The sequence below is a fragment of the Cucurbita pepo genome, chromosome 8 (genome assembly GCF_057944985.1).
Source record: "Cucurbita pepo subsp. pepo isolate OVF chromosome 8, ASM5794498v1, whole genome shotgun sequence".
NCBI lineage: Eukaryota > Viridiplantae > Streptophyta > Magnoliopsida > Cucurbitales > Cucurbitaceae > Cucurbita > Cucurbita pepo.
The window spans coordinates 9,404,279-9,430,000 of NC_141805.1; the positions used below are offsets into that span (position 1 = coordinate 9,404,279).

The following is a 25,722-nucleotide window of genomic DNA, read 5'->3' on the forward strand; positions in this document are numbered from 1 at the left end:
AAATAAATTATAATATTTTTTGTCACACCATTTTTTGGTTATTTTTTAAATTTTTTCTTAAAATTAATTAATAATAAACTTACGCAACTAAAAAGGTGAGGAGCGTTAGGAGCTGAGTGTAGAGAAAAATCCATGATAACTTATTATGATTGGATGCTATGAGATTTAACAAGTAAGATGTTTAATGTTCGATGACTACTACATTTCTTTTTCAAGTATTCACTGACTGTCAGTCGAGGTGAGGAGCGTTAGGAGCTGAGTGTCACGGCCCGATTGTGACACTGAGTAGTCACAGAGAGAATTCATCCTAGAGTATAGTCTTTGTGATTTTGGGTCTTTTTTGTAACATTTATATTTGTATCTGATTCCTTGTACGAACTCATTGCATAGGATTCCTCCACTTACATGTTTTCGCATGAACGATTTGGATCAAATCATTTGTAACGATTATAAAGTGGGTCATATCAATACTGTTACCATCCATATGCTATGACCATTTAGGTTATTACTTGAACACGATCCTCTTGTATGTCAACCACATATAGTTCCATATTACATTAATAACCTTGGATTTTTGGATAACCATTAAATTACAAATAAAATATTAAAAAATTATTGTTAGAAACTAAATAATTAATTACGAGACTTTAGAGCATAAATCCCAACACTTTTTCGTCACACTTTAATATTTGAAGCCTCGAAAATCGAGTTGAGACAAATTAGTATTAAAACAGTCAGGTTTTAGGTCATGTAGCTGGTCTTAAAACCTCGAAATTCAAGTTGAGACAAATTAGAATTAAAGCAGTAAGGTTTTAGGTCACGTATACTGATCTTAAAACCTCGAAAATCGAGTTGAGACAAATTAGTATTAAAGCAGTCAGGTTTTAGGTCATGTAGACTATCTAGGTAGAGAGTCGTACACCTCTATAACCCAACTCGACGACACACCCCATCATAAACAGGTATATACTACGAACAAATTAGTATATGAATCATTACACGATGTATATGCATGATTTAGGTTACATATCTCATATATTCAATTAGGATAACATCCCATGGTCAACGTGAACCCTACAATTAAGACTAAGTAAAGGAACAACTTCTTTTTGATCTCCTAATTATTAGATGGATGAGCTTAATTTATGATCAAAGATTTAAGGCAACCATTCATTTTTCTCTTACCTCCCCATATATAAACAAAGGTGATGGGAATCACAAAAGTACAATAGGACTTCAAAACAAAAGCAATGGAGTTTTCTTATATTATTTCTCCATTGCTTTTGTTCTTCTTTTTGCTTCAAACATCATCTGTTCATACCAAAAAGGCAAGCATTCACCTCTCTCTCTCCTTTATTTTCAAATGGGTTTCCTTTTTCTTTTCATTTTTACTTATAGTTCTTCTTTCGTGACGTAGTCTTATATTGTTTACTTGGGATCGGGATCGAGCACGTTCGGATCAAACCCGAGTATATATGATGTTCAACTTGCGACCGAATCTAAATATGATATATTAGGAACTGTGAAGGGAAGGTAAAAAAATGTGTTCTTCAAAAGGTTCTATGATTTGCTTAATAAACTTATGATTACTGATTGTTTTTTATGGTTCTTATGATGTATAGCAAAGTGGCAGCTAAAGAATCTATTCTCTATACGTATAATAGATGTATTAATGGCTTTGCTGCTGTTCTTGATGACAAAGAAGTCACGGCTCTTGCAAGTAAGAGTCCTATACGATGATGTTTTTAATGTTTTGTTTTTAAAATGTTTTTTTTTTTTTTCGTGTTTGCGAAATGTAACAGAGAACCCGAGCGTGGTGTCGGTTTTTGAAAATAGGGAAAGAAAATTGCATACAACACGATCATGGAGTTTTTTGGGGGTTGATAATGGTCGAGGAATTCCTCATAACTCTATTTGGAAGGCTTCTAAGTTTGGGGAAGATGTAATTATTGGGAACCTCGACACGGGTTTGCTCTCTTCTTCTTCCTCTTTTTTTTTTTTTTTTTTTTTGATGGTTCTATACATGTAATAGCTCTAGCTGATATTGTCCGGTTTGTTATGTTATGTATCGTCGTCAGCCTCACGGCTTTACAATGCTTCTCTTGAGGGGATCTCGAGGGAAATGGTTCTTAGGCTCTTACAGATAGTATTTGAGCTAGTCATTAGGTAGTGAGGCACTGGTTGGGGTAGGGCTAGACCCTTCCTATAGTAGACACAGTTTCCCTTCCTATAGTAGACACAGTTTAAAACTGACAATATTAGCCGTGGGTATATCTATTACAAATGGTATCACAGCCAGTCACCAATCATGCGAGGCACGGGTGGGAGTAGGGCTAGACTCTCCTGACAATATTAGCGGCATGGGTGGGACTAGGGCTAGATCCTCCTGACAATATTAGCGGTGGGCTTGGGCTATTACAAATGGTATTAGAGCCGGTCACTAATCATGCTAGACCCTCTGGGAGTCAAGCTACAAATGGTATTAGAGTCGGTCACTAATCATGCTAGACCCTCTGGGAGTAGGGCTAGACCCTCACTATATAACATATTTTAAAATCATGAGCCTGACGACAATACGTAACTAGCCATCGGACATTAAAATCAGGGAGAGTGTGGAAATCTTTCCTTCACATTTTAAAACATTAAGAGAGCCTAAAGTCTAAAAAATACAATATTTATTAGCGGTGAGCTTGAACTATTATTTGCATGGGGTTTGTATGAAGGCGTTTGGCCAGAGTCCCAGAGCTTCCACGATGCAGGCTATGGCCCTGTTCCTTCAAGGTGGATGGGAGCTTGTGAAGGCGGCTCCAAATTTCGATGCAACAGGTTCTTCCCCAACTTTAGCCTTAAAATCAAATTTACAAACACCCCATTTAACTAACCTTTATTTCTAGGAAGCTGATCGGAGCAAGATATTTCTACCGAGGATACGAAATGATCAATGGTCCTCTCAACATTAGCTCACTAAACGCACGAGACCATGAAGGCCATGGGACACACACATTGTCCACTGCCGGTGGCAACTTTGTCCAAGGAGCCAACGTGTTTGGAAATGGCAATGGGACAGCAAAAGGAGGCGCCCCCAAAGCTCGTGTTGCTGCCTACAAAGTATGCTGGCCTCAAGGCAAGTGTTCTGATGCCGATCTCTTAGCTGGTATCGAAGCCGCTATCAGCGACGGTGTCGACGTTCTCTCGATCTCTCTCGGTGCAGCAGCTCAGGACTTTGCTGATGACCCAATTTCAGTAGGGGCATTCCATGCCATTCAACAAGGAATCATTGTAGTTTGCTCTGCCGGAAATGATGGCCCTCTCCCTGGGACTGTCACCAATGTATCTCCATGGATGTTCACTGTTGGAGCTAGTTCCATCGACCGAGGCTTCTTCAATTACGTGTACCTCGGAAACAAAAAACAGGTCAAGGGTTCGAGTCTTTCATCGGGAGGATTGCCTCGTGGTAAATTGTACCCTTTGATGAATTCTTTTAACGCAAAAGCTTCCAATGCCTCAGATGGACTTGCGTGAGTCATTACAGAACCAAATATCTAGATATTTGCCTAATATCAAAGACTAAATATTCACTTTATTTCTACAGCCAACTTTGCGAGGAGGGATCACTTGATCCCATGAAGGCAAGAGGGAAGATTATAGTATGTCTTCGAGGAGACAACGGACGAATGGACAAGAGTTTCGAGGTTCTTCGTGTCGGTGGCGTCGGTATGATTCTGGTTAACGACAAGATCAGCGGTTCGGACATTGAAACTGATGCACACATGCTTCCTACTTCACATGTAAGCTATATTGATGGCCTCTCCATCGCTCAATATTTGAAATCCACCAAGTAAGGACTCTCATCTATGTGCTTGTCTATGAGAAAATGAGAAGGGAATGGGCTGAATACTTAGTTTTTGTATTGTAAATTAAACCAGAAGGCCTGTGGCTACCATAACCCCGGTAAGGACAGAGATAGGGATTAAACCATCGCCTGTCATGGCTACATTCTCGTCAAGAGGCCCTAATCACATAACAGAGGCCATGATCAAGGTTGGTTTTTTTAGTAGCATGAAGTTTTGTATTTGAAAAGTTCTCTCAAATGTTCGTGTATATGTTGGTGTAGCCTGATATAACAGCACCGGGTGTGAATATAATCGCATCTTTCACGAGAGCGGCAGCAGCAACCGACTTGCCATTTGACAAACGTCGAGTGCCTTTCAACGTTCAATCCGGCACATCCATGTCATGCCCGCACATCTCAGGTGTTGCAGGCCTTCTTAAGAAACTTCATCCCACATGGAGTCCTGCAGCTATCAAATCTGCCATTATGACTACAGGTTTATTAAACTCGAGAAAAACAAAATTTGATTTGTATTTTATTTAGTCTTGTAAGGCTTTGATTTTGTTATGCAGCTAAAACGAGAGATAACACCAAGAAATCAATGTTAGACTTCAACAAAGTGAAGGCTACCCCATTTGATTATGGTGCAGGACATGTCCATCCAAACGATGCCATGGACCCCGGCCTCGTTTACGACACGACGATTGATGACTACTTGAACTTCTTATGTACACAGGGCTATAACTCACTCACGCTCAAGAAATTCTCTAATAAGCCATTTGTTTGCGCCAAGAACTTCGCAATCACAGACCTCAACTATCCATCCATCTCGGTCCCCAAGTTGCAAATTGGGGCACCGGTGACGGTGAATAGAAGAGTGAAGAATGTGGGAAGCGTAGGCACGTATGTGGCGCGGGTGAGGATGCCCAAGGGCATTACAGTTATGGTTGAGCCAAGTACGTTGCAATTTCACAGCGTTGGTGAAGAGAAGCCTTTCAAACTTGTATTTCATTACGCACAAAAAGTGCGGCGTCCTGGCTATGTTTTTGGGGCATTGGTATGGTCAGATGGGAAGCATTTTGTTAGAAGTCCTATTGCAGTGAATTTGGTATGATTAAATTTATAATATTGTAATCCAAATTCATTCTATTATCATATATATTCATTCTATTATCATATATATTCATTCTATTATCATATATATAAACTTTTCAAATTCATTCTATTTATCATATATATAAACTTTTCATGTAACGACTCCACTTTTTCGTGAATTTTGAGCCACAAATAATGAATACTAACGCTATCAAGACTCTTTTTTTCTTTCCCACATTTCTCGTTGTTCAACTCAATTTCAAATCTCGAGGTTAAGGGTTTTACATATTGGGTCACCCTTACTGCCACTCGATAAAACTGTACATGAAATTTTCATCTCATACGGCTCCTCGTTCAATTCTTTCGAAGTTAGAGAATCTCCTCCCTTCTTCGTTCAATTCTTTCGAAGTTAGAGAATCTCCTCCCTTCTTCCATTCTGTCCCAAAGAGTGATCGAGACCAATTCAGTCACGTTTTCATTTGTTTGGAATCTGGGCTCCGACCCATTTTTCCATGACCATCTATCTTATTAGGGATACTTTGATGTTCTAGGGTTATTTGATTAGTTATTTATTAGTTTATGCGTTCATAATCATCCTATATATCACAAGTACCATCATGGTAAAAATTCATAATTTCATTATATAATATGGATATGTAAGTCTAGACAGATTCTCTATTAGTTGACGGTTCTCTAATTGGTTCCATAATGTCATCACCATCGAGGAGAGGTGGCCCTTGTGTCTACCAACTACTATTTGTCCAAATGGTCTCTTGCCCCTCGTTCGAACAATAAATATACTTGGTAACTCTTGAAAAACTCCACAACGGCCAGGGATTTATATACTCATCGGAAAAGGCGGGAGAATTCCGACGAGGCGCCAGAATTCTCGCACCCTCATCCCACATGCTCCCTCAACGCCCACAACATGCAGAGAATGAGGGGGAAGACGAGAGGTTGACCTAACCACTTGTGCCTTGACTCAACTAGTGACTCCTTCAGCCTAGTTAGCTTGACTCGGCTCGACTCGACGTGACTTCAACCTTAGCAAAGATAAGAGGTCAATAGAATGTTGAATTCCTCCAATCAAGTTAAACTTGATTAGGAAATTGAGGTTATTAAGAGAATTGAGCAAATGTTCTATAGAAAACATCTCGGTGATGCTTGGAATAAAATTCGAAGGACGAGCTCTCAAGTAATTATTTTAGGGAGAACACTGGCTAAGGTTAGAAATTGTATCCTATATGATGACACGTGCCCCATGGCTTTGTACGTGTCATATGTTTGTTATATACGCAACGTTATGAAACGATATGTTTATGATATGATATAATTGTAAATATGATATGTGAATAATATGATATATGTTATTATGATATGTTTGACGATATGATGTATATTGTGATATGCATTACAATATGGTATATGCATGATATTGTTGAGGATTATTGGGAGTGAGTCCTACCTTGGTTAATTTAGTGGAAGATCATAATTTTATAAATGAGGAATACTATCTCTCTATTGGTAGGAGGCCTTTTGGGGAAACCCAAAGCAAAGTCATGAGAGCTTATGCTCAGTGGACAATATCATACCATTGTGGAGAGTCGTGATTCCTAACATGGTATCAAAGCCGTGCCCTAAACTTAACCATGTCGATAAAATCCTCAAATGTCGAACAAAGATTGTGGACCTAAAAAAGAGGTCGAGCCTCGATTAAGGGGAGGCTGTTCGAGAGCTCCATAAGCCTCAAAGGAGGCTTAAAGTGTACGTTCTACTATCTCCATTGATATGAGGCCTTTTGGAGAAGCTCAAAGCAAAACCTTGCGAGCTTATGCTCCATGATTCCTAACAGATATGATATGACAGGTTGGGAGACACGATATGTTTATGATATGATACATGTATGACATGGCACGAGGTATGATATATGACAAGATGTTTCGGCATGATGCAAATTATGATATGAAGGAAAACAAAGGTTATTTTACATGATAATGAATGAAAATACTTCATTCATCATTGTGTGTTCATGCATCGGGGAATACTTCCTTTTTATGATGGTATGCACGCGTACGTTACAAGGCGCACCATCTTTTTCTTTTCCATAATTAGATGGATGAGCTTAATTTACCGGGGAAGATTAAAGGGAACCATTGATTTATGTGCGAACACCTCCTTTTTATGATGGTATGCAGTAAGTTACAAGACAAGAAAACAATCATTATGTTTATCATAATATTGTGACGTCACTATTTATAGTCTCTTAGATATAGAATGATGCTTAAACAAGTAAAATTAATTTTTTTTTTCTTTCAAATGGATGAGCTTAATTTACGAGGAGAGATTAAAGGGAACCATTGATTTGTGTTTGAGTTTGGGTATATAAACAAGCCAATTGGGAATGAGAAAAGCACAATAGAACTTCAAAAACAAAAGCAATGGAGAAATCTTATTATATTTCTTATGTTATTTCTCCATTACTTTTGTTTTTCTTTATGCTCCAAACAGTGGCTGTTCCTACCAAGAAGTCCTACATTGTCTATTTGGGATCACACTCCTTCGGCCCAAATCCAAGCATCTACGACGTCCAACTTGCAACCGAGTCTCAATATCATATATTAGGATCCGTCAAGGGAAGGTAATTCATTCTCCTCTTCTTCTCCTTCTTTATATCAATCGCTTAACAATTCTCCTTTTGATTCATAGCAAAGTAGCAGCCAAAGACTCAATTCTCTACTCCTACAACCGATACATTAATGGCTTTGCTGCCGTTCTCGATGAACAAGAAGCCACGGCTCTTGCGAGTAAGCGTTGTTGCTTTCCTATACATTTTGGTGCTTTTAATGTCTTACTTTACTAATGATATTGTCTACAAATAGAGAATCCGAGCGTGGTGTCGGTTTTTGAAAACAAGGAGAGAAAATTGCATACGACACGATCATGGGGTTTTCTCGGGGTTGATAGTGATCGAGGAATCCCTCGGAACTCCATTTGGAAGGCGGCTCGGTTTGGGGAAGATACCATCATAGGGAACCTCGACACGGGTTTGCGAATCTTCCCTTTTTCTATTGGATTTTTGTTATTTGTTAGCAGTGAACTTGAGCTATTATTACAATGTATGTGAAGGTGTCTGGCCAGAGTCCCCGAGCTTCAACGATGCAGGGTATGGCCCTGTTCCTTCGAGGTGGAGGGGTGCTTGTGAAGGCGGCTCCAAATTTCGATGCAATAGGAAGTTGATTGGAGCACGCTATTTCTACCGAGGATTCCAAGCCTCCGAACGTCCATGGACGAAGCAAAACATCAGCTTCGACAGTGCACGAGACCATGAAGGTCATGGATCGCACACTTTGTCCACTGCCGGTGGTAACTTTGTCCATGGAGTCAATGTGTTTGGCAATGGCAATGGGACGGCGAAAGGAGGTTCCCCCAAGGCTCGTGTTGTTGCCTACAAGGTCTGCTGGCCTTCAAAAAATGGCGGCTGTTACGATTCCGATATCTTAGCAGGCATCGAGGCCGCTATCAGCGACGGTGTGGATGTTCTTTCGGCCTCTATTGGCACGCTAGCTCAAGAGTTTGCTAATGACGCTATTTCGATAGGGGCGTTCCATGCGGTTCAACACGGAATCGTCGTGGTTTCCTCGGCCGGGAATGACGGCCCGTCTCCCGGGAGTGTGAGCAATGTGTCTCCTTGGATGATCACTGTTGGAGCTAGTACCATCGACCGTGACTTTGTCAGTTACGTCGCCCTGGGGAACAAGAAGCAATTAAGGGTACTCATCCATCACACACAACCCTTTGATAAATGGTTTAGTCTATAATGCATTAAACTTATCATATTTGTGGTTGATGAGCTGATCATAATAACCTCTACGTTTACTCCAAAGGGTTCAAGCCTTTCATCCAGTCGATTGCCGGCTGGTAAGTTCTACCCTTTGATGAAGGCTGTGCAAGTGAAAGCTGCCAATGCCACTGATGGGTTTGCGTGAGTATACACATACACATATTACCTCTCCACTTCAACGCCCACTTTGGCTTGAACTTCACTCTGTTTCTACAGCCAACTTTGCATGGATGGAACACTTGATCCCACAAAGGCAAAAGGCAAGATTATAGTTTGCCTTCGAGGAGAAAATGCAAGATTGAGCAAGGGCTTCGAGGTTCTTCGTGTCGGTGGTGTCGGGATGGTTCTTGTAAATAACCAGACAGACGGTTCAGCTCTTTTAGCTGATCCACACATACTTCCTGCTTCTCATCTAAGCTATGCGGATGGAGTTTCCATCGCTCAATATTTGAGCTCCACCAAGTAAGGACTCTCATCTATTCTATGACAAAATGAGAAGGAAATGGGCTGAATATTTAGTTTTTGTATTGTAAATGAAACCAGAACACCCGTGGCTTCCATAACCCATGCAAGCACAGAGATGGGAATTAAACCATCGGCTGTCATGGCTTCATTTTCCTCAAGAGGCCCTGAGTTGATCACACAGGCTATAATCAAGGTTGGTTTGATATAGTAAGCGAATCCAATTTTTAGCGTTTGGAAAGTTATCTCATATCTTTGTATCTTGGTGCATATCTTTTTGTAGCCTGATATAACAGCACCGGGGGTGAATATAATCGCGTCTGTGACCAAAGATGTTACAGCATCAGAGTTGCCATTTGATAAACGTCGAGTGTCTTTTAATGTCGAGTCCGGCACTTCCATGTCATGCCCACATATCTCAGGTGTTGCAGGCCTTCTAAAGACTCTGCATCCCACATGGAGTCCTGCTGCTATCAAATCTGCCATAATGACTACAGGTTTATTGAACTAGAGAAACCGAACTTGATTTAAATTTCATTTTGGTCCTCTAAGGCTTTGATTTTGTTATGCAGCCAAAACGAGAGACAACACCAAGAACACAATGTTGGACTTCACCAAAGTGAAGGCTACCCCATTTGATTATGGTGCAGGACATGTCCATCCAAACGATGCCATGGACCCCGGCCTCGTTTACGACACAACGATTGATGACTATTTGAATTTCTTATGTACACGGGGCTACAGCTCCCTCACACTCAAGAAATTCTCTAAAAAGCCATTTGTTTGCGCCAAGAACTTTACAACCACAGACTTCAACTATCCATCCATCTTGGTCCCCAGGTTGCAAATTGGTGAATCGGTGACGGTGAATAGAAGAGTCAAGAATGTGGGGAGCGCAGGCACGTATGTGGCGCGGGTGAGGATGCCCAAGGGCATTACAGTTATGGTGGAGCCAAGTAAGTTGCAATTTCACAGCGTTGGAGAAGAGAAGCCTTTCAAACTTGTATTTCATTATGCACATAAACTGCGACGTCAGGGCTATGTTTTTGGGGCATTGGTATGGTCAGATGGGAAACATTTTGTTAGAAGTTCTATTGCCGTGAATTTGGTTTGATCAAATTTATAATCTTGTAATCCAAATTCATTCTATTATCATATATAACCTTTCCATATATTTTGCCCACTATTATTTATTTTGCCGACTATTATAGATGGACGTGACTATTATGATGTTTCTATGATAAAAGTGGACAAACCATTAATTGAAATCAATGAAAACTATAGAAAATGTGAGCACAACTCAATTAAAATACGGATAGTCCACCAAAAGATCAGATTCGATTTTTCTTCCCTACGCATAATACTCAAGTGGAAAGAATGATGATCATAATTTCTCATATCATATTTCCGTGTGGAATATATACTGCGCATATCATTTTGTTGCACCGAAAAGAGTCTTGACAGACATTTTCTTGAAGAATTATCTATTATCTGAACCGAGAAGGTTCTAAATCTCTTAGTTAAGGAATCAACACAATTTTTAGACTAGTTATGACTCAATTGCGATGTTTCTTTTAAATTGTGTCTATTAAAGAGAAATTTCGAAATTAGCCATTTTTTAAAGTATCAGAAAGTATCTAAATCAAATCAAATCAAAATAAATATTGTGAAAATATATGAGTAATAATATTTTGAAAAATCTAAATAAAATTAATGGTTTGAATTTGGTTATTTTATGATTTATTACATCTCCCCTTGTACTTTTTTAATTTCATTTTTAATTTATATATTTTTAAGTATTTAAATTTAGATCCTCTATTTTCAAATAAAATTTTAGAATTAGGCATAGTATTTAATTTCAAATTATCATTTTTTTCTATTAAAAGTAGTTAAAAAAACAAAAATATTATTTTTATAAAAGAAAAAACATCATGTAAACCTATTTCAAAATATAAAGAAAACTAGTGGAGGATATACATTTTAATCTTGGAATTAAATTCAAAATAAAATATCAGAACAATATATTTAAAATAAATAAATAAATAAATTAAAAAAAAAAAAATATATATATATATATATATATATATATATATATATATATATATATATTAACTAGATTGAAACGAATAAGAGTAAATAGCTGTTAAAAGAAAAAAGAAATAAGAAAAAAGGAAAAGAAAAAAAGAAAAAAAGAAAGAAAAAAAAAAGTAGCCGTTAATGGTAAGTCGCCTAGACGTCTCAGGAGCCTCTTGTTCATCCAGGAGTCTCTGAAAACGTCTCAGGGAGTCTCCGAAAACGTCTCAGTGAGTCTCTGAAACTCAGAAGCCATGGTCGTGAAGCCGTCGGATGGCGATTCAAAGTAAAGCCAACCGCATTCTCTCAAAATCTTTATTTCTTCGTTTTCCTTTGACTGCATCGGTGCTGAATTTCCGTTTTCCGCCAATGTTAGTTACTGATCAATTGCTTTCTACCATGAAAAAATCTGTAGGAATGGGAAGCAAGTGGACGATCCTAATGCAATCGATTTGGACATTGACAAGAAATTCCTTGGCCTTCCTATCAAGTCAGCCGTCGACAAGTTTCAACTTCTTCCTGAATTTTTTAAGGTGGAATGATGAATCTATTGTTAGTTACTGATCAATTACTTTCTACCATGACAAAATCTGTAGGAACGGGAAGCAAGTCGACGATCCTAATGCAATCGATTTGGACATTGACAAGAAATTCCTTGGCCTTCCTATCAAGTCAGCCGTCGGCAAGTTTCAACTTCTTCCTGAATTTTTGAAGGTGGAAATCATCACACTGCTTTTGTTTGTTATTGTTATGATTATATGTTTAGCCATGAAATTATCTCTATTACGCTGCTTTTGTCTAAATTTCAGCCTATGATTATTAGCGCACATAGTTTAATCATCTGGTTTCAAGTAAGAGGTCTGGTTCGACAACGCTTGAGATTCCTTTAACTACTTCGTGAATACAGAAATTAAAAAGATAGTCAAGGCCAATGATCGAATTGAATCCAGCAATGATCGTACTTATCTTAGGGGACACGTTTTTCATTCATGTCTCTAGCATGTTCATTTCCTACTTGTTTCACACTTCGGCTTCTTCCTATAGTACTTTGCTACAGGTATGAGAATGCTGAGGAGAGCTGGAAAAATTGGCGAGTTTGTCAATGTGTTTGTGAATGAGAAGCAGGTTAGTCTCTTTTCTGCTCCTGTTCTCCTATAACAATGTGCCAGCCACTCTAGGTTTATCTTATGGGACAATGCTTCAGTATAGTATTTAGCACTTATGGATAACAGTCTGCAATGTTTTTAACTTAAAGTTTTAATTTGGACATATATTGTTACATTCAATTTAATTCATTCTGCAAAAGAAATTCTAGCTGAATGATATGGATTGAGTTTAACCTTTTTCACACAGACCTTAGCAAACAGATAAAGTCTAAGCCCTAGTTGAACTTTGTAGGGTTGTTTAACTAAAGTAGATAGATTCCTGGTGAACCAGATGGCTATAACGGGACAAAGTCTCTATTCTTTGTCAAACAACGGAAACTAGTAAGTTATAGCTATATTTTGAACAACCTTGTACAATAGCATCTGTTATGCTGAAAATGTATATATGCATTCAAACTTGTTTTTGAGACTGTTATGCTGTAGCTTTTGAGTATACGGATATTGCACCTGTTCTATAGGCTGTATAGTTTTGAATCCATTTTATGCTTTTCTTCCATTTATTCTTGGTTTAGTCCTTCGTCAGTTTTATAGTTTTCTTTTTCTCTTTGACAACTGCACTATTATTGTAGGAATGTGCGAAGGAAAAAGTATATACACAAGAACAAGCATTAGAGTAACTTGAGACAAAAGTTTGTATGTTTGATACCACTGATTATTGATATTTAACGAGCGTTCCAAGTGTTATTTTCTCTAGTTTGATATTAACCATAATTAGATTAAGAGATGCCTTGTGTATAAATTTAGCATTTTCTTCTTATGTTTGCTGCAATTTATTTCATTCCATTGGGAGGTCGTTTCATTAACACTTTTTATATCATTCATTATATTTTATTTTTTTAAACCGCCTTCTCAAATTGCAAGTTTTTCTTTTTTCTTTTTGAAAACGAAGCATTAAAAAACATGAAAGAAAACACTAGGGCATGCGAATTGAAAAGTTTTTTTTAATGCCCTGGCTTTTGCCAGGGCCTGCTACATAAATCTGCTTCTTTTGAAGGAAAAATAGTAACTGTGATATTCTTTTGATTTATTGATAAGGAAGGAAGGGCTCTAGGGAGGGATACCTCGTGATGTTTTTCGTGTCAATGTCCCAATGAGTGAAGTTTCTTTCATATTAATTTTTTTTTATGCTTATATTTGTTTGCTTTAACCGCTCATTTCTTCATTTGTGTTCTCTGATTAGGTCCATAAAAATAACTTTCTTCCGAGATGCATATATGTTGGTGTCATGATGAGACAAATGATGGATGCAATTTTAAATAAGGATGCTATGGATGACAAGGTTAAGTTGTAACTTCCCAACATGAATGTTTTATTATCAGTGTCCTGACTTGCCGATGATAGTTAAATTCAACTTGCAACTGACTAAATTAATATTGTCTACAATAAAAGTCTTTTGAAACAAACATCCAAAGTGATGCATGATAGTTAAATTCAACTTGCAGCTGATTAAACTAATATTGTCTACAATTATAAAAGTCTTTTGAAACAAACATCCAAAGTGATGCATAAACACTAGCAAGGGCCAAACCTCCTCTCTTTTAGAGAGGAAAAAAAAAAAGTTAATTCAGCTCATACTCTTATGCCTAAAGCTCTTTTACTGCCAATTAAGATATTCTATAAAAGCTCAAGCATCTATGCAACCATGATTAGTTCTTGTGTCCAATAATTATTTGTTAAATGTTCTTGAGTGTGTAGCAAGTGTTTATTGTTATAAATAAGTGTTTGATTGTGCCTGACCATTGTTAGTTTCTATTCAATTTGCTCAATTAGTGTTTGATATGTATTTAATGTGCTCAACAAGTGTTCAACATATGATAGAATTTTTAAGGATAGTTTCTTGTTGAAGTATAGAATTATGTGGGCAAATCAAACGTTTGGAGCTAGCTGGTCAATTGATCTCTTTAGTTTTTGAGGCATATGCTATTTACTTCTACCTGTGGACTTCTCATTTGCTGTTTGTCATTTAATTGTGATCAGAAGACAATTGATAAGCTTCTTGGAAAGCACATTAGGTCAAGTCTCTCAGGTTAGAATCTATAATTTCCTTTTTAGAATCTATTTTCAAATCAAACGTTTCTTGTGATTTATCTAGTCACTCTTTAATTTTTTTTATTAACATATCTGGCTTAATGCATCTCTCTTGTCAATAGGTTCTTGCTAGGTTATCTTTTATTTCTACTATGGGTCATGTGACTAGAGTCTCCCCACAGTTTGAGAAGTCCAGGAAAGTTAGTAGACGAAGAGCATTACAACCTAGTCAGGTAAGGATAATCAGTAAACATCAATCATGCGAAGATTTATCTTAATGATTATTACTTCTACTTTGGATATTGTTCTCTCATGTATTTGTTTAGATTGCTGTCCGTTAATATCCAATAAAATCTCTTAGATTTAGTTTTTTTTATTTGATTTAGTTTTGATTTAATTAGATTTTGTTTTGATTTGTTTACTTGTACCGATATTTAGGTAGATTTTCTAAATATCTTTTTATATTCTATATATATAGAGCTCTTCGTAATTTAATTCTCATCAACCATTCAATAACTCAGTCTTTCACTAACCGTTCTTAATGTCTAATTATTGAGAACGATGTCACAATAATTTCTTTGGTATTGTACAAAATGTGTCCGACTTATTTGTGATATTTATAGTTGTAGTGTGTGGGGTATGCTTTGTCCATGCGATACTGCAGAAGGTGAGGCTGGCTCGATGACTTTCTTTGGTATTGCTCACAACCATTACTTCTTTAATAGCATTTGAGCCCTCTCTTTTTCACAGCATATATTCTCCCTTATGTGAACCGCCGAATCATATTAAGATCCTCCATTCTTTTAAAAACCATATGAAAGTTAAGAGAGAAAATTGATGGCTATTGTGAATCTTCTAATTGTGAAACGTTGGATTGAATTGATTAAGTTGCCTAGGCGACTGGAGACATTATCAAAGTAATAGAATGTAGTTACTAAAGTCAAATGTGGAGTCTCTTGCTTGACAATAGGGTTGAATAGAAGAGTCAAGTTATTCCCATAATTAATCGAGATGAAAGAAGATGTTGGTTGTTATTACTCAGGTTATTCTCATCTTCTTTAGGAACAATTGCTCGAGATGAAAGAAGATGTTGGTTGTTATTATTACTTAGTTGACTCGAAACAATTGTCAAATCAAAAAGCTCAGTTGACTCGAAACAATTGTCGAATCAAAAAGAATTGTTCGAGATGAAACAATCGTTCAATCTTGTTGGAGTTAAATAACAATTGTTCGAGATGAAAGAGATCCAATCTCTTCCACAAACCCTTCATTGTAAGCCTCTTCATTATGAAGGATGATGCCATGTACTGGTAAGAAGAAAGTTACCCATTTCAGAGTTGATCTTAAACAAGTTGAGTAGCGAGTTTACTGTCCATGAGCTTACCTTCCAAAAGCCTTAGAGAGGTTACTGAGCATGCTAGTGTTTGTTCAAGCTTGAGTCACTCTTCGATTGCAAGCGTACTTCTTTGTTCGACACTTGAGGATTTTATTAACAGTTGTATAACTCTGATACTCTACAATGATATGATGTTGTCTACTTTGAGCATAAGCTCTCAAGCTGTGAGATCCCCAAAAAGCCTCTTAGTAGCCAATGGGAGACTCACTCCCAACAATCCTCAACAATCCCTGAGGCGTATGGAGCTGACTCTGATACTCTACAATGATATGATATTGTCTACTTTGAGCATAAGCTCTCAAGCTGTGAGATGCCCCAAAAAGTCTCTTAGTAGCCAATGGGAGACTCACTCCCAACAATCCTCAACAATCCCTGAGGCGTATGGAGCTCTCGAACAACCTCCCCACCCTTTGTTCGACACTTGAGGATTTTATTAACAGTTGTATGACTCTGATACTCTACAATGATATGATATTGTCTACTTTGAGCATAAGCTCTCAAGCTGTGAGATCCCCAAAAAGCCTCTTAGTAGCCAATGGGAGACTCACTCCCAACAATCCTCAACAATCCCTGAGGCGTATGGAGCTGACTCTGATACTCTACAATGATATGATATTGTCTATTTTGAGCATAAGCTCTCAAGCTGTGAGATCCCCAAAAAGCCTCTTAGTAGCCAATGGGAGACTCACTCCCAACAATCCTCAACAATCCCTGAGGCGTATGGAGCTCTCGAACAACCTCCCCACCCTTTGTTCGACACTTGAGGATTTTATTAACAGTTGTATGACTCTGATACTCTACAATGATATGATATTGTCTACTTTGAGCATAAGCTCTCAAGCTGTGAGATCCCCAAAAAGCCTCTTAGTAGCCAATGGGAGACTCACTCCCAACAATCCTCAACAATCCCTGAGGCGTATGGAGCTGACTCTGATACTCTACAATGATATGATATTGTCTACTTTGAGCATAAGCTCTCAAGCTGTGAGATCCCCAAAAAGCCTCTTAGTAGCCAATGGGAGACTCACTCCCAACAATCCTCAACAATCCCTGAGGCGTATGGAGCTCTCGAACAACCTCCCCACCCTTTGTTCGACACTTGAGGATTTTATTAACAGTTGTATGACTCTGATACTCTACAATGATATGATATTGTCTACTTTGAGCATAAGCTCTCAAGCTGTGAGATCCCCAAAAAGCCTCTTAGTAGCCAATGGGAGACTCACTCCCAACAATCCCTGAGGCGTATGGAGCTCTCGAACAACCTCCCCACCCTTTGTTCGACACTTTAGTCACTTTTGACTACTACACGTTCGAAACTCACAATTCTTTGTTCGTTATTTGGGGATTCTATTCTCATGTTTAGTCACTTTTGACTACTACACCTTCGAAACTCACAATTCTTTGTTCGTTATTTGGGGATTCTATTCTCATGCCAAGTTTAGGGCATGACTCTAATACCATGTTAGGAATCACGACTCTCCACAATGGTATGATGTTGTCTACTTTGAGCATAAGCTCTCATGACTTTGTCACTTTAGTCACTTTTCACTACTACACCTTCGAGGCTCACAATTCTTTGTTCGTTATTTGTGGATTCTATTTTCATGGCCAAGTTTAGGGCATGACTCTAATACCATGTTAGGAATCACGACTCTCCACAATGGTATGATATTGTCTCATAAGCTCTCATGACTTTGTTTTGAGCTTCCCAAAAGGCCTCACACCAATGGAGATGTATTCCTTTGCTTATAAACCAATGATCATTCCCTAAATTAGCCAATGTGGGACTCACTCCCAACAATCTTCAACAAAGAACGTAAAGAAAACTGGAACATAGAGAAAACTGGAAAGATAAAAAAGAATTGGAAGAAATCTTATGAAGAATGAAATTGGTTATTATATAGTGTTACTGAATAAACCTAAATCAAATCTAATTCAAATAACTAAATCAAATTTAAATCAAACCTAACAATTCCTCCCTCAAACTGAACACAAATAGTAATCGGTTTATATGTATGTCAAAACAGACTCCCAATGATCCTCTTTCCATTTTACTCCAACCTTATTTCTGCCATCAGGTAACTCCATCAATTCACATGTGTCATTTCTGTTTATTGCTTCTATTTTTAGGTCCATGGTTTGCCTCCATTTCTCGCTCTTCAATGGGTCTTCAAAGTTTAGAGGATCATAGTGGTAAACATGGCCAAGTGAGTTTCATTATCTTCCTCAGAAAGATCTTCTCCTGTTGCATTGTCTCTCATCCAAACTGGTGGTCTCCTATTCCTCCCCTTATTCGAACTAGGAGAGCTTGCTTCAGCCAAAGAAGGAGAGATTGCTTTAGCCAAAGAGCCCGAGGAAATATTTTCGTCTATAGTATTTTTCTCTGCAACTTCTATATCAGATTCGCTCCCTTCTTCATTTTCATCAAACACATCTGCTACCTCCTCTTGATCGCCCCATTCCTGATCGCACATAATGGATTCTTTATAGGTCTTGTCCCAGTCCCAACTCTTATCTTCCTCGAATACAACATTCCTACTTATTATGATCATTTGTGAAGTTGGATCATAGAGTCCGTAAGCCTTTGACTCTTTACTAACTCCCAGCAAAACTGGATCATAGAGTCCGTAAGCCTTTGACTCTTTACTAACTCCCAGCAAAACAAAACTCAAACTTTTATCGTCCAGCTTAGTTCTTTACAGTCAGGCACATGAACATGAGATGCATTCAAAAACTCTGCTCAGTAGAAGGTTTGACTCCACTCTTCTGCTCTGGAGTTTTATTTTTGACAACGAATGCCGATAGAAATTAGTATATCCACCATCCAGTATGAGGATATAAAGCATCTCTGCCAACATCCCATCCAGAAAAATCTTCAGCTTGTAAGCCGAATCTACAGCCAGATCTTAAATTGTCGAATAAAAAAGAATGGCTCACGGGAATCTATCTCCACAGTGGTGGTCTACCTGCAAACAGAGTGCAGAAACACACATACACACCTGATTAATTGCAAATTTGCAAAGGCTTTCTGGAACCATTTATTCTTTCCTCGCATATTTTAGGAGGTCATCCTTTCAAAAAGAAAATAAGTATGTAATAAGTTCAACCCCACCGTTAGTGGATATTTGTCATTTTTTTTTTTTTGTTTTCCCTTTCTAGCTTCGGGAAATGATTTCCATCTTCATTTGATATTTATCACTTGCCAACCACTAAGCCTGTGTGAATGTATCAGCACTGTTTATACATTGCTTCTGATGGAGGATGAGTTTGTCGTCCACTTGTCATTGCTGACAAAGGTGTATCGAGAATTAAAGAATACCATATGAAAGAGTTATCGATAGGTACATTCAACTGTTGCTAGCGTTTGTGTTCCTACTTTGCATCAAACCTTCTGAGTTGCTAATGAAAATATTTTTTTGGTCACTTTCCCGTTTCCCGTTTTTCGAGGAGGAGTCTGTACATTTGATGATGATTTTTTTACGGGAAGGTTTAATCGAGTGTCTTGATGTGAATGAGGAGAATAATGCTCTGATATGTTTACAACTGAATTGTCTGATGTTCTTTGATACGTTACGTTGTTCGATCAACAAAAACAAACCAAGTGCATCATTTCTTATTCATAGTGTGCTATGGTGAAGCAAGACATGGGAAACATTGCATACAATCAATCAACTGTTTTAATTATTGATTTCGGGCTTGCAGCTCTCTCTTTTTTGCTTAAGTGGCGTAGCACTTTCTCTGTACTTCCATATCCCTGTGTGAAAGTGATGATTTTTTTTTTGTCTCGTTCAAATCTGATTCCTATACTTATTTGACATTTACAGAGGAGTAAAAATAATCATGGATCCTTGGAACTGGTTGTTGTCTAGGTAAAAATCATTGATATGGATAGATGTCGTCTGCTGATAGGATAGTAGGGCCGAACAAAAACGAAGATTATTCTGGAAATATGCAGGTAAAAAAATACACACATTAATAGCTTATTTTATTGGAATTATATGAATTATTGTGTATGCTTCGATGAACAGTTCTTTTTCCATTCAACTATATCTGGTCATTGATTGTTCAATTAATATGATAGGTAATAGTACCCACACCTTTCTCTCTTTTCTAACCAAGCCTTTTGAGTTAAAAAGGGTATTAATATAACTTTTTTTTCTCTCTTTTCCGTTTCCAATAATTAGATGGAGGAGCTTAATTTACGAGGGAAGATTAAAGAGAACCATTGATTTATGTTTGAGTTTGGGTATATAAACAACCCAATTGGGAATGAGAAAAGCACAATAGAACTTCTAAAACAAAAGCAATGGAGAAATCTTATTATATTTCTTACATTATTTCTCCATTGCTTTTGTTTTTCTTTATGCTCCAAACAGCGGCTGTTCCTACCAAGAAGTCCTACATTGTCTATTTGGGATCACACTCCTTCGGCCCAAATCCAAGTATATACGACGTCCAACTTGCAACCGAATCTCAATATGATATATTAGGATCCGTCAAGGGAAGGTAACTAAAAAAGCATTTCATTCTCTTCTACTTGTTTTTATGAAGTGCTTATCATTTAATAATTCTTATTTGATCCATAGCAAATTGGCAGCCAAAGAGTCAATTCTGTACTCCTACAATCGATACATTAATGGCTTTTCTGCCGTTCTTAATCAACAAGAAGCCGCGGCTCTTGCGAGTAAGCGTTGTTCCTTTCCCATTTCTGTTTTTACATTTTGGTGCTTTTAATGTCTTACTTTACTAATAATATTGTCTACAAATAGACAATCCAAGCGTGGTGTCGGTTTTTGAAAACAAGGAAAGAAAATTGCATACAACACGATCATGGGGTTTTCTGGGGGTTGATAGTGATCGAGGAATCCCTCAGAACTCCATTTGGAAGGCTGCTCGGTTTGGGAAAGATACCATCATAGGGAACCTCGACACGGGTTTGCGATTCTTCCCTTTTTTATTCTATTTTTGTTATTTGCTAGCAGGAGACTTAGCTATCACATATATTGTGAAGGTGTCTGGCCAGAGTCCCCGAGCTTCAACGATGCAGGGTATGGCCCTGTTCCTTCAAGGTGGAGGGGAGCTTGTGAAGGCGGCTCCAAATTTCGATGCAACAGGAAGTTGATTGGAGCACGCTATTTCTACCGAGGATTTCTAACCGCCGAAGGTCCTGGGACAACGCACAACATCAGCTTCGACAGTGCACGAGACCATGAAGGCCATGGATCGCACACTTTGTCCACTGCGGGTGGCAACTTTGTCCATGGAGTCAATGTGTTTGGCAATGGCAATGGGACTGCAAGAGGAGGTTCCCCCAAGGCTCGTGTTGTTGCGTACAAGGTCTGCTGGCCTTCAAAAACTGGCGGCTGTTACGATTCCGACATCTTAGCAGGCATCGAAGCCGCTATCAGCGACGGTGTGGATGTTCTTTCGGCCTCTCTTGGCACGGCAGCTCAAGAGTTTGCTTATGACGCTATTTCGATAGGGGCGTTCCATGCGGTTCAGCACGGAATCGTCGTGGTTTGCTCGGCTGGGAATGACGGCCCGTCTCCCGGGAGTGTGAGCAATGTGTCTCCTTGGATGGTCACTGTTGGAGCTAGTACCATCGACCGTGACTTTGTCAGTTATGTGGTCCTGGGGAACAAGAAGCGATTTAGGGTACTCATCACACAACTCTTTGATAAATGGTTTAGTCTATAATGCATTAAACTTATTGTATTTGTGGTTGATGAGCTGATCAAAATAACCTCTACGTTTACTCCAAAGGGTTCAAGCCTTTCATCCAGTCGATTGCCGGCTGGTAAGTTCTACCCTTTGATGAAGGCTGTGCAAGTGAAAGCTGCCAATGCCACTGATGGGTTTGCGTGAGTATACACATACATATATTACCTCTCCACTTCAAAGGGCACTTTGGTTTGAACTTCACTCTGTTTCTACAGCCAACTTTGCATGGATGGAACACTTGATCCCACAAAGGCAAAAGGCAAGATTATAGTTTGCCTTCGAGGAGAAAATGCAAGAGTGAGCAAGGGCTTCGAGGTTTTTCGTGTCGGTGGTGTCGGGATGGTTCTGGTAAATAAGCAGATGGACGGTTCAGCTCTTGTGTAGCTGATCCACACATACTTCCTGCTTCTCATCTAAGCTATGCGGATGGAGTTTCCATCGCTCAATATTTGAGCTCCACCAAGTAAGGACTCTCATCTATTCTATGACAAAATGAAAAGGGAATGGGCTGAATATTTGGTTTTTGTATTGTAAATGAAACCAGGACACCCGTGGCTTCCATAACCCATGCAAGCACAGAGATGGGAATTAAACCATCGCCTCTCATGGCTTCATTTTCGTCAAGAGGCCCTGATTTCATCACACAGGCTATAATCAAGGTTGGTTTGATATAGTAAGCTAATGCAATTTTTAGGGTTCGAAAAGTTCTCTCATATCTTTGTACCTTGGTGCATATCTTGGTGTAGCCTGATATAACAGCACCGGGCGTAAATATAATCGCATCTGTCACCAACGATATAACAGCATCAGGCTTGCCATTTGATAAACGTCGAGTGCCTTTTAACATCGAGTCTGGCACTTCCATGTCATGCCCACACATCTCAGGCGTTGCAGGTCTTCTAAAGACTCTACATCCCACATGGAGTCCTGGTGCTATCAAATCTGCCATCATGACTACAGGTTTATTGAACTCGAGAAACAGAACTTGATTTAAATTTCATTTGGTCCGCTAAAGCTTAGATTTTGTTTTGCAGCCAAAACAAGAGACAACACCAAGAACACAATGTTGGACTTCAACAAAGTGAAGGCTACCCCATTTGATTATGGTGCAGGACATGTCCATCCAAACGATGCCATGGACCCCGGGCTCGTTTACGACACAACGGTTGATGACTATTTGAATTTCTTATGTACACGGGGCTACAACTCCCTCACACTCAAGAAATTCTCTAACAAGCCATTTGTTTGCGCCAAGAACTTTGCAACCACAGACTTCAACTATCCATCCATCTTGGTCCCCAGATTGCAAATTGGTGAATCGGTGACGGTCAATAGAAGAGTCAAGAATGTGGGGAGCGCAGGCACGTATGTGGCGCGGGTAAGGATGCCCAAGGGTATTACGGTTATGGTGGAGCCAAGTAAGTTGCAATTTCACAGCGTTGGAGAGGAGAAGCCTTTCAAACTTGTATTTCATTACGCACATAAACTGCGACGTCAAGGCTATGTTTTTGGGGCATTGGTATGGTCAGATGGGAAACATTTTGTTAGAAGTTCTATTGCCGTGAATTTAATTTGATCAAATTTATAATATTGTAATCCAAATTCATTCTATTATTATATATCAACTTTCCATATATTTTGCCCTAAACCCTAAACCCGATGGAAACTAAAGTAAGGAAAAGAAAAGGTATCAAATTTCTCATATCATATTTCCCCATAAAGATGGGAAGAAAAAAGAGTCTTGACCGGAAATATAACTTCAAGACAAGAGTGATATTAATTATCAAATATGTTTCTTATTTTTGTCTATGTGGATTTAGGGATACAATGACTTCAAGGCAAGAGTGATATTAATTGTAATCGTCTGCTTTGGCTATCACGATTTTAGTCTATTTTAGAGAAATTTTCACATATAGTCGTCATCCACTTATTTCGAGGTGAAATTAGTCATTTTTTAAAGTATCAAAATATTACTTTTGAAAGTATCTTAATCAAAATAAATATTTTGAAAATATATAAGAGTATTAATATTTTGAAAAATCTATTACATCTACCTTGTACTTTTAATTTCATTTTATATCAGAGCCTGATTGTGGTATTTTTAATTTCATTTTATATCTGAGCCTGATTGTGGTATTTGGGGTATTGTGAAAGTTTTGGCCTCATCGACCACTGACATGCTCACAATCGTGCTTATTTTCTTGAAAATGGCAGAATCATCTGGAATTAACAATCGTGCTTATTTTCTTGAAAATGGCAGAATCATCTGGAATTAAATCATGGCGTGGATCGAGATTTTTGAGTTCTAATCTCGAAGTAGCGAAATTTGATGGAACCAATAATTTGGGTGTTTGGATTTGGGGTATTGTGAATGTTTTGGCCTCATCGACCACTAGACGTGCTCACAATCGTGCTTATTTTCTTGAAAATGGCATTGTGAATGTTTTGGCCTCATCGACCACTAGACGTGCTCACAATCGTGCTTATTTTCTTGAAAATGGCAGAATCATCTGGAATTAAAATGGCAGAATCATCTGGAATTAAATCATAGCGTGGATCGAGATTTTTGAGTTCTAATCTCGAAGTATTTTTGAGTTCTAATCTCGAGTAGAGAAATTTGATGGGACCAATAATTTTGGTGTTTGGCGAGGCGAAGTTAGCAATTTGCTGGTCATACAAGATCTTGATGCTTCTCTCCAAGGGGTGATGCCTGAAGCAGAAGCAGAAGCAGAATGGACGAAATCAAATCAGCAAGCTCTCAGCAAGCTCGCGGAATTATTCGATCCTGTCTTGGTAAGAAATTTGATGGGACCAATAATTTTGGTGTTTGGCGAGGCGAAGTTAGCAATTTGCTGGTCATACAAGATCTTGATGCTTCTCTCCAAGGGGTGATGCCTGAAGCAGAAGCAGAATGGACGAAATCAAATCAGCAAGCTCTCAGCAAGCTCGCGGAATTATTCGATCCTGTCTTGGTAAGGAGGATCAGAAATATCCGTTTATAAAGGTGACCATGGTGAAAGAACTATGGGACAAGCTTGAGGCGAAATATATGGAGTGTGGAAAATAAACTCTATTTGAAGAAGAAACTCTCATGTTTTGACTCCAAGAAAGGTATCTCAGTCATTTGGATGAAAATCATCACTGATTTGCTCAATCTTGATGTTAAGATTGATGACGAAGACAAGGCGTTGTTGTTATTAAATTCTTTGCCGAAGTCATAAGAGTTTTTAGTAAGCACTCTACTGCATCGAGCCTATGATATTGATTTTGAAGATGTTTCAAATGCCTTGATGAATAATGAGGTGCGAAAGAAGGAAAATGAGACATATCAAGATTCTAGCTCAAATGTTCTCACGGCTCGTGGAAGGACTTCTACTGGGAAAAAGAGCGAACGTGGAAAGTCCCAATCAAAGTCGAGAGGTAGATCTGATCATTGGAGAAAACTTGATAAAAATGAATGTGCATATTGTCTACAAAAAGGCCATTGGAAGAAAGATTGCCCGATCTTAAAAGAGAAGGGGTCGAAGTCCAATGTGGTTAGAGATGACGACACTGATACAGATAATGCATGTGGTTAGAGATGACGACACTGATACAGATAATGCCTTTGACAATCTCCTTATCAGTCAGCCAAACCAGTAAATGGATTCTTGATTCTGGGGGCTTCTATCATATGTATTGCAACAGAGAGATGTTTTTGGACTTCAAAGAGTTGAATGGTGGAGTTGTCTATATGGGCAATGATAGTACTCGCAAGATGACGGGAATCGGCTCAGTACAAATCAAGATGTTTGACGGGGTTATACGAAAGCTCAATGATGTGAGGTATGTCCCTGACTTGAAGAAAAATTTGATTTCCCTTGACGTTTTGGATGCGAGTGGTTATCGTATCATTTTGGAAGGAGGGAATTTGAAAGTAGCTCGTGGAGCTTTGGTGGCAATTAAAGGAATTAGTCGTGGAATTTCTTTTTTTCTGTATTTTCGGAATAGGAGTGTGTGACTTGTTAGAATTGATCCTATGGATACGACAGAGAAGAAGTCGGTTGATTTTATCTCCTTGGATATTCTGTCTAGGCTAGTATCTGGAGCACAGAATATATGAAAT

At 38.5% G+C, this 25,722-nt stretch overlaps 3 protein-coding genes and 1 pseudogene across 11 annotated transcripts in view; all 4 read left to right on the forward strand.

Moving 5' to 3' along the window:
• Positions 1–1,214: 1,214 nt before the first annotated feature.
• On the forward strand, positions 1,215–5,005 carry LOC111800805 (subtilisin-like protease SBT5.3). The gene is made up of 10 exons (XM_087125973.1): positions 1,215–1,328; positions 1,418–1,533; positions 1,623–1,720; positions 1,803–1,967; positions 2,724–2,826; positions 2,895–3,518; positions 3,593–3,838; positions 3,927–4,041; positions 4,115–4,328; positions 4,405–5,005. Exons 1-10 carry the CDS (start codon positions 1,251–1,253, stop codon positions 4,944–4,946), a joined length of 2,301 nt encoding a protein of 766 aa, XP_086982099.1. The 5' UTR covers positions 1,215–1,250; the 3' UTR covers positions 4,947–5,005.
• Positions 5,006–7,324: 2,319 nt separating this feature from the next.
• LOC111800799 (subtilisin-like protease SBT5.3) lies at positions 7,325–10,402 on the forward strand. Its single transcript, XM_023684653.2, has 9 exons — positions 7,325–7,565; positions 7,634–7,731; positions 7,807–7,971; positions 8,054–8,697; positions 8,812–8,909; positions 8,985–9,230; positions 9,312–9,426; positions 9,514–9,727; positions 9,803–10,402. Exons 1-9 carry the CDS (start codon positions 7,366–7,368, stop codon positions 10,342–10,344), a joined length of 2,322 nt encoding a protein of 773 aa, XP_023540421.1. The 5' UTR covers positions 7,325–7,365; the 3' UTR covers positions 10,345–10,402.
• Positions 10,403–11,436: 1,034 nt separating this feature from the next.
• LOC147791526 (uncharacterized) overlaps positions 11,437–25,722 on the forward strand; it is a 17,344-nt gene continuing 3,058 nt past the window's right edge. The window contains exons 1-8 of one of the 8 annotated variants that reach the window (XR_015422107.1): positions 11,437–11,589; positions 11,719–11,808; positions 11,900–12,017; positions 12,348–12,428; positions 12,702–12,790; positions 13,505–13,563; positions 13,650–13,748; positions 14,447–14,488. Coding sequence is in view for 4 of the 8 variants with exons in the window: in XM_087125979.1 (XP_086982105.1) it covers positions 11,558–11,589; positions 11,719–11,808; positions 11,900–12,017; positions 12,348–12,428; positions 12,702–12,790; position 13,039 (411 nt within the window). In the remaining 4 variants the exon portion in view is untranslated. Of the gene's footprint in view, positions 11,590–11,718; positions 11,809–11,899; positions 12,018–12,347; positions 12,429–12,701; positions 13,216–13,504; positions 13,564–13,649; positions 13,749–14,446; positions 14,489–25,722 lie in introns of those variants that run through there. The other 7 variants (XR_015422108.1, XR_015422110.1, XR_015422109.1 and 4 more) reach the window with 7 other exon arrangements.
• On the forward strand, positions 19,747–23,251 carry LOC111800801 (subtilisin-like protease SBT5.3; annotated as a pseudogene). The gene is made up of 10 exons (XR_015422106.1): positions 19,747–19,851; positions 20,081–20,402; positions 20,483–20,580; positions 20,666–20,830; positions 20,908–21,551; positions 21,660–21,757; positions 21,833–22,080; positions 22,162–22,276; positions 22,364–22,577; positions 22,652–23,251. The product of XR_015422106.1 is annotated as a subtilisin-like protease SBT5.3 (transcript).